This window comes from Anser cygnoides, chromosome 25 (genome assembly GCF_040182565.1).
Source record: "Anser cygnoides isolate HZ-2024a breed goose chromosome 25, Taihu_goose_T2T_genome, whole genome shotgun sequence".
NCBI lineage: Eukaryota > Metazoa > Chordata > Aves > Anseriformes > Anatidae > Anser > Anser cygnoides.
The window spans coordinates 482,240-491,128 of NC_089897.1; the positions used below are offsets into that span (position 1 = coordinate 482,240).

Genomic DNA, 8,889 nt, shown 5'->3' on the forward strand with positions numbered 1-8,889 from the left:
TTTTCCTCAAAAGAAACAATTTATTTAGAATGAAACAAAATCAGCTCAACTGTGAGCGCATGTTTGAGTGACAGCTACTTTTAAGCTGTGTGAGCCATAAAAAGGGTATTCCTTTACTTTTCCAGCAATCTTGTGTACACAGCACAAAGCAAAGAGGTTCATTTTTTTTCCACTTAAAACACGGGCATTGGCATCACAATAGCAGATACACAACTTTTTTTTTTTTAAAGCTGCCATTTTAGTAAAATGCACAAATACTAAACAGATAAGCTTTCTTCCATCAAGGGGCCCATGTAAATTCCACACAAGCCACAGCTTCTCTTCCCAAAGGTCCATTAGAGCTTGGTATCCCATGCGGTTGTCTTCTGCAGTCCACCAGCTTTGCTTGCAGGAGGAAAGAAAATGTTATTTCAATACAAAGGTATACGACAGAATTTCGCCTCCCAATGTCATACCACCCACGGGCACGAAACCTTGCAATGAAGTCACCTTCCATGTATAGATGCATAACAAGTAGTGCAGGGCTTGGTTTTGGACCGAGGTTAAACTAGGCTTACAGTATTGATGGTTATTCAACTTTCAGCAACAGTTAACGGGACACGTCAAAATAATTAACCATGAGAAAAACCAACGGAATCTTTGACAATTCAGTTGACTTTCCTCAAAGAACATTTCCTGAAGGCAACTTATCGACAAAAATGTGAAATGTAGTGTTTACAAGTTTCTCTTTTGTTATTATTTTGCTGCGTAATTCCAACAGCAGGCAATTCCAATATTAAAGAGGGCAAATCAACGACACACCTAATATCATTCAAAACTGTTACTATTCAAGTAATATTTCTCATCCATCATTTTCACACCATTAAAACTACAGGAAGTTGTATATTCAATTAACCATTCTCTGAACAATACGGTCTGCTTTAAGCCTGATATAAAAATCATCTCATCATTCCTTTTATAACTCATTGGAATACCTGTCCTTCGGTGCTATCTGCAGAAAGTCGTTAGAAAAAGGGGAGACAAGGGGGAAAGAACCCCAAAAACTCTGTAATTGTAGCATGGCAACGATTTCCTCCACTCTTGTTTCTGTTCAACAGGCGTGCAGCAGACTTCCCACGAGTACTGCCCTCAGCACTGTTTGTCTTAAAAGCCAGGAACTACGATTTTCCAAGCCATTTTCCCTGAGTCCTCAGAGTTTTTGAACCTGTCTTCACAATTTTCATCGATTCCTCCTTCCCATTAATACTTAAGGCCTTTCACCTCAGTTACCATCAACTAGATCGTTCCACTGCCAACGCGGGAAGCCTAAACTCTCTTCTCCACCCTCCACAGGAGGTTGAGCAAGTTGTCTCCAAAGTATTTCAGTCTTTTGACAGCCGTATAAAAAATAGGGTTAAGATTTGCCTGGCACATAAATCGCTCCTCCCTCTGCAACGCTTAAAAGGATGCACCAGGAGTCATAAGCCAGGAGCCTGAAACCGCCGGAGCTGATGGTAACCTCGGTGCTCGTGCTGCGCTCCCAGTCCGCAGCAGACCACGCACTAGACCGGAGCAAACAAAGCCACTGGCAAGCACCCAAGGAAGTTGCGTAAAGTTTCCAATTTTAAAAAAAATAATAATTAAATACAATCTTAAACAAAAGTATGAGTCATTTGAGGTTCTTTCCCCAAAGCATAAAGCACAGCTACCAAATGATTCAGGAAAAGGACATCCTTTTTCCACACTAATTCAACAAACTAACTCGTGAAATATAGGAACGTCAGCTGCACATAAAGTTCGAAGAAATACTGAGCTCCGGCTAGAGCAACATAATGCCAAATACGACAAGAGAGCTGAATTCTGCTACATCTGTTTTGCTCTATACAGAAGTGATATTACAGACGGACTTCTACTCGCGCTCAGCCCCGGCCAAGATGACTTTTAGTGGACAGCTGCTCCAATGGTGCACACCTGGGAGCCAAGAGAACAGCACAGCCGCCAAAGCTGTACCAGACGTGGTGGCAGCGTGTGGCCAAGTGCCGGCAAAAAAATATTGCCAGTCAGCTATGTTTTGACATTAATTACCCTCAAAGGGTGTTAAAATCCTTGCTTACAAAACAAGAGCAGCAACCACAAACAAACCAGATTTAAAGAAGCAGGTACTCCGTTCAGTAAGAAACCCGAAAACCTGGAGTCGAACACAGCCTTGCCCGTTCCTTATTGCCCTCCAGTGCAGCACAACTTTGACTTACAAACGCCAGTGGCAGGTACAACCACTGCTATTTTACGAGGAAAAAAGGAAGGGCACCCAAGATGCTCCTCCGGAAAGGAATCCCACACCGCCCCAGCTAGCTGTCAAGAGTTTGCTTTGACGAGCTGTGTTGACCCCAAGTTTTATGGGCTTTAAAAACAGGCGTCTGCTGCGTGCCAGCATAACGAACACTGTGCTTCGCAACTTGAAGTGTTGGACACAAACGATGTTAGTGCTTCTGTTCTGGTGTTGGGCACGTTTGAATTCCCAGCAGTTAAAGTTTCTTTCCTTTAAAACTCTGTGCTTGCAAGTGACTCACGTCAGATGCCGCTAGAGAACTCACTCCGAATGCACGAAGCACTTCGAGCAAGTTCGCAGCAGTGTTGCACACGCAAGCACACAACAGACACCTGCACGAGTTAAAACAGACATTCGTTGCGGTAAGTGGTAAATACGCTGTATCTTCTCAAACACAGTTATTTGCATTATTGGTGTCATTTCAAGAAATTCTCATTGTTAATAGTAAGATGAACAGCTGAGTTCTGCCATCTAAATCTACTACATTCACGTTGAAGGACAACAATCCAGAAATCCTGGATTTCACCCTGAAACACTTAAGAGCATTAAATGAGGCTTGTACGTTTCCACTTCAAAAGAAAAGTAGCTCTAAAACCAAAATCTGTTTTCAAGATACGCTGCCACATTCGAGTTCTCAGTTCACCGCGATGCCTGGGACACAACATCTCCTCCTCCTGCTCAGAAAAAGGAAATCACACCTCACAGAAACGAGAGCACTCTCCGAAGAGTGGCTCCGTAAAGTGGCGTTACAGAAATTCACCTCTCTGCGGCAGCGAACCTCCAGCAAGCACTGCCAAACTCGACAACTTCTGTGGCCACAGAACACATTCGGTGCCTCTCCTCCTTCAGGTACTACTGGCAACCCATCCCACATCTGAATTTGATTTTTGTGTCATCTAAGTTGAAACAGACACCAGCTTGCCCCACAGCAGTCACCCAGGGGACGCATCGGAGCACCAACTGAGTGAGGCAGCATCGCGTGTACACTGCCCACCTCTTAAAATGTGGCTAAGTGCAAGATTACATTCTGGCTTTAAGTGCAAGGTTACATTTTAGGGCCTTTATAGAGATACAGTCAGATTTACACCTCAGTTGAGAAGCTAGCTGCAACACCCCTGCGGTTGTTAAACAGAACGAGGGACCCGGATCCCTTCCTCCCTCAGAGCTGCCTGTATTAGCGAGGCGCCCAAAACCGCTGGAGCAGAGCGCCCAGCGAGGGGAGAAACGCACGCGAGAAAATGAACAAAGTTCCTTAGGAGGAGGCAGTTTGCCTTTTTCCCAGGATAACATGAAGAAGAACTCTCACCTCAGCACCCCGAATTACTTTTAAACTTCTCCAAGATGCTGAAAACACCTTGCTCCAGGTTATCACAGAATTATAAACCTCATGTAATGCCCACTGTACTGTACCTGAAAAGTCTCTAGCAGACAGCAGTTCCTTGCTATTAACAAAGAGGTAAAATGATAATGAGAACTTTTATGTAATTAAATTATTACAGAATTAAAACCATCTCTGGAGAGAAGCACACTTGCTCAGAGTTTGCACTGTGGAACCAGACCCCACTGTACCTGCAACTCTTTGAAAAAGGCAGTAAAAACAAAAAACCACAACATAACTAAGGTTATTCTTAAAGCACCTCCTTGTTGCTTGCATACCAGAGTAAGCACAAGACATTCATGGTTTGTAACAAAGTCCTCAGCTATTTACCAAACATTGTCGCTGCTACAAACCCAAAGTGCATATATGGGATACAACAGAACTCGGAGAAATAGGAGAAATACACCTGTTAAAAAAGCATACCTTCAGTGCATGCATTTCGTGGGGCCGGATGAACTTATCAAACACCCGATAAAGGAACTCATGTTCTGCAGTGTACCCAAGAGCAGGTGCTGGTCACCTGAAAGAAATCAACCTCGAGCCATGCAACTCAAAGGGAAACCATTCAGGCTCCTGAGGAAAGGGATCGTGCGCGCCAAAGGGCCGCTGGCCTGAGGCCGTCACAGAATTTCAGTGACTCAAAAATGAGCTGACACCAGTCCGCTAGCAGGGATGTGGTTTTCCATTTAAAATACTGAGTGCTTTAAATCTGGTCTTTTAGGTTTGTAACTCTAGAGAATGAGCTATCGAACTTGCTTTAAAATACATGAAATGAAAAAAGGACACGAATCAAAATTACGAAGACGGGAGTTTGTTCTTCCACCCCCTCCCCCAGTTTTTTTTTTTCTTTTTTTTCTTTTTTTTTTTTTTTTTGTAAATCAAAGCAGGCCTAGCCTCCCAGCTATCCCCATGGATAAGGGATTCTCAAAACATCCTATTCACACTAATGGCTAACCAACCTTTCTGGCTTCTAACTTTATAGAAAAATGTAGTAACAGAAAAACGGGCAGGGAAAGTCACCTACAAACAAAGATCTAATTAAAAATAATGACAGGGCTGGCTAAGGCTGTATCCCATAGCACCTGGCACACGCTGGAGGGGCTGCGTGGAGGAGTAGGCAGGGTTGGGTACAGAGAACACGAGGGCCTTAGGACGCCCCCCGGACAATGATCATGACCAGATAGTCGTCCTCTGATTTGGCCAGCGCCTTGGCCGTGGAGTCCAGGAACTGCTGGGAGAAGTCGCAGGGCGGAAAGGCGTGCAGGACCCCGCTGTTCTCCTTGTCTTTGTTGCCCCCCACAGGGAGGCTGATCACCCCAGCAGCCTGCTTTTGCTTTAGGTAGGACACCAGATTCCTGAGCGGCCTCTGGGTGGAGGTCGTAGCGGCCTCGCTAGCTCCGGCTGCGGAGCGGTTGTCTGATGTGCCCGGCACAGCCAAAAGGATGGCGTAGCCGTTGGGGCCCGCCACTTTGATGCGGCGGTTCACCTCGTCCAGCTTGGGCTGGTCCAGACGCAGACGCTGCGTGATCTTGAGCTGCGCCACCTTCCCGCCGGTCGCTCCTTCCACCAGGAGGCTGCTGGCAACTCCGAGGTCCCCCTGAAGCAGATGCATATTGGACGGGAAATTGCTGTTCTTCAGCAGAAGCATCCCCTGCCAAGCCAAGCACAGCTTGGAGGCTCCCCCGGCCTGCGGCGCTCCATCCTGCTGCTGCTTCTGAGGCGGAGGTTTGAGCCGGGAGCCTCCGCCACCTCCTTCCGTAGCGCGTTCATCCTTTTTGGCTGGACTTTTGCACTCCTGCGCGGCGGCTGCCGCAGAAGCGCGATGCTTCCGCTCCCTTTCAGCGGAATTCTTGCGGTCGCGCTTTTCGTTTTGGCCCTGCTCCAGGCTGCCCCTGCGCGACTCCCGAATGGGTGAGGGCCGCTCCAACAGGAGCAGGCGGGAGGACGAGCGCTCCGGGTCGCTGCTGTAACGCTCCCTCCCTCCGAGGAGCTCTGGGCTGCGGTCTGGGGGAGAGGTGGTGGCCAAGCAGTGACGCTTTCGGGAGGAAGACGAGCGCTCGCTGTCTGGCGAGCGGTCCAAGTGCCGGCCTCCATCCTCTGCCAGCCTCCGCTTTCTTGGCTGCTCCCTACTACTGCTGCCCAACTCCCGCTCCCCTCGGTCCCGCTCCAAGGACCAACCATCCCGACGCCGTTCTAGGCTTTCCAGGGGGTCGTAGGCAGCTGCCCGGTTACTCCTATCCCGTACAGGGGGCGGGGGTGGCACCCACTCCGTCTCGGGATAAAGGTCTCTGTCACGGTCTCTATAGAGTAACGGTGGCGTCCTGTCCCGGGCCCCCCGGAGCGGATCAGGCGGGGCCCCCCGGTGAGCCCCAAAAGCAGCTGCCTCTGCCACTAGCTCGTAATGAGCAGGGGGCGGCAGGGGCAGAGGCTGCAGGTAGGGCTGCTGGTACCGATGCTCAGTATCCGCAAAGTCTACGCGGAGCCGGCGATCCGGCCCGCCCAAGGGAAAGCCACGCATGTGGGCACAGGCCGCCTGCGCCGCGTCCAAGCTCTCGTACTGGATGTAGGCCCACGAGTCACCTTTGCGGTAATCAATAGTGCGAATGGTGCCAAAACGATCAAACTCCCTGGCCAGGGCAGCAAGGGGCACCCAGGGCCCCAGGCCACCCACCCAAAGCCTGGTGGTCGGCGTGGCTTTACCATAGCCGATCTTGATGGGGTTGCGCAGAAGCACCTTTCCTGACATGGCCAGCTTGGCCCGGTGCGCCATGTCCAGATTTTCAAATTTAAGAAAACCGTACGTGCTGGTTTGCCCCCGACCCGGCCTTTTGATGTCCACCTCAGTGATGACCCCGAAACGGTCGAAGGCTCGGCGTAAATCTGTCTCGCTTACGGTGATGTCCAGGTTGCCCAGGAACAGCGTGCGGTTGGCTCTCTGGTCGTCCTCCGGGCTGATCTCCTCCTCGCCGGCGGCTCCGGCGCCCCCGCCTCCTCCGCGGAAGCCCCCGGCAGCCGCCACACCGGCCACCCGCTCCAGCCCATAGGCCGGCCGCACTCGCGCTTCGTAGAAGCCCCCGTAGTCCCTCTCCCTCTCCAGCTCCCTGGGCAGAGGGGGCGGAGGTGGCAGGCGGCCGAGGGCGAGCTGCTGCAGCCGGTAGTCTCGATAGCCCAGGGCCCCGCCGCTGCCGGCGGGGGACAAGGCCCGCTGCGTCGCCCCGGCCGGGGGGTGCCGCACAGCCGCTGCCGCCGCCGCCGCGACCCCCACGGCCGCCGCGCCGTAGGGCGACTCCTTGTCCAGCAGCGCCGGGGAGCGGCTGCCGCGCCGCCGGCCACTCCCTCCGCCGCTCCCCACGTAGACGGCCTCGATCTTCAGCGGGCGGTCGTAGAGCACGAGGCGGCCGCGGGCGTGCTTGGCGGCGCGGGCGTCCTCGGGCCTGCGGAAGTTGACGAAGGCCACGCGCTCGTCGGCGGCGCCGGTGCCGGGCGGGAGGCGGCTGATTTTGACGCTCACGTCGCCGAAGCGCTTGAACTCGTGGAAGAGCCCGTCCTCCACCGCCTCGTCGCTCAGCGCCGAGCCCAGCTCGCTGATCTTCAGCGTCTTGTACTCGCCGCCGCCGCCCGCCTCGGAGGACGGGGCGGCCGCCGCCGGGGCCCGGGACTCGCCCCCGCCGCCGCCCCGGCTGCTGCCGCTCCGCGACGGCTCCGCGGCTTTGCCGCCGCCGTAGCCGTGCCGCCCGCCCCCGCCGCCCGCCGCCGCCGCCGCCCCGGCCTCATACTCGCGGCTGCCGGCGCGGGCGGCCTTGTCCGGGTGCGGGCCCCGCCGTCCGCCGCCGCCGTCCGCCGAGGCCGCCGCCGCCTTCCCGCCGCCGCCGTTGGAGCCGCCGGAGCCGCCCGGCTTCTTGCCGCTCCGCTCGCCGCGCGCCGCCGCCGCCGAGGAGGAGGAGGAGGAGGCCGAGTCCTCGCCGCCGCCCCGCGAGCGCTTGGCCTTGGCGGGGGAGCGCTCCTTGCCCTTCATGGCGGCGGGCGGCGGCCGGGCCCCCCCCGCGCCCCGGCGGCCTCCCCGACTGCCCGCCCGCCGCGCTCACGCACCCGCCGCCATCTTGGAAGCCGCGGCGGCCGCCGGCCCCGCCCCCTCGGCGCCCATTGGCCGCCCGGCGCCGGCCCGCCGCCCTCGTTGGCCGCCTCGGCCCCGCCGGGCGGAAGGCCCGCCCGGCCCCGCGCCCTCCTCCCCGCGATTGGCTCGGGGAGCCGTCCGTCCGCCGGCCGGCCTCCCGCGCCCGCGAGGAGGGGGCGGGAGGAGCCGGGCCCACACCCTCCCGCCCCGCCCCGCCCGCTCACTGGACGGTTAGAAAGGGCGCGGCCTTCTGATTGGGCGCCTGGACCTGTCAGTAGCGGCTGCCGGGCGGTGAGGGGACCGCCTCCGCTCGCCGGCCGTTGGGCGAACGGATCTCTTCCTTCTGATTGGCTTTCTTACCTGCCAGTTGGAGCGGTCCCGCTGCGGCCCCGCCCCGCCGCTCCCCATTGGTCCGCTCGCCCAGACGCGGGTTCCCATCGTCCCTCTCAAGCTCTCGCGAGCAGCGCGTTACCCGCCCCTTTTCCCCATTGGCCTCCGCTGCTCTGATTGGCCGAACGCTGTGCCGCTCCCGAGGAAGCGCGGGCCGCTGCTCACGCCCCGCCCTTCGTTTACCATTGGGCGAGAAAAACCTCCTCCGGCATCCGATTGGGCGCAGTCAGATAGCGTGCCGATAGGCTACCGCGGTGCTCAGTCACGCGCTTTCTGACGCCGATTGGTCTTTGCGTGGAGGAGGGCGGATTCCCGGCAGGAGGGCTCGGCAGGCGTCGTGCGGGGCGGCTCAGACAGCCCCGGCGCACGGCTGCGGGCGGCCGGGACGGGCACGGGGTGGTGGGGCCTCGGGCCGGGCCGGCGGGCGGTCGGTCGGTCGGTCGGTCCCTCCCTGCCTCGCCCCCTCCCCCGCGGGCCCTGTGCCGCGCTGCCCGCCCGAGGCCCGGCGGAGCGCGCCGCGGGCCGTTCCCCCAGGCCGCGCCCTGCTCCCGCTCGCAGCCGAGGGCAGGAGGGGGGCTCCGGCTCCGGCCCGCCTCCGGGGCTCGGGGCCGCTGGGAGCCCAGGCCGGGGGGACGCAGCCCCCCGGAGCAGAGGCAGCCGGGGCGGGCGGGCCCCCCTGTGCCAGCCCCACGCTGAGAG

At 56.5% G+C, this 8,889-nt stretch overlaps 1 protein-coding gene across 1 annotated transcript; it reads right to left on the reverse strand.

Moving 5' to 3' along the window:
• Positions 1–7,802, reverse strand: RBM15 (RNA binding motif protein 15). The gene has a single exon (XM_048054549.2). The coding sequence runs from the start codon at positions 7,699–7,701 to the stop codon at positions 4,834–4,836; it is 2,868 nt and encodes a 955-aa protein (XP_047910506.2). The 5' UTR covers positions 7,702–7,802; the 3' UTR covers positions 1–4,833.
• Between the last annotated feature and the right edge of the window lie 1,087 nt (positions 7,803–8,889).

What these genes read in the sequence shown, in the direction of transcription:
- RBM15 (XM_048054549.2), bottom strand. Translation starts at nt 7,701, where the DNA reads ATGAAGGGCAAGGAGCGCTCCCCCGCCAAGGCCAAGCGCTCGCGGGGC.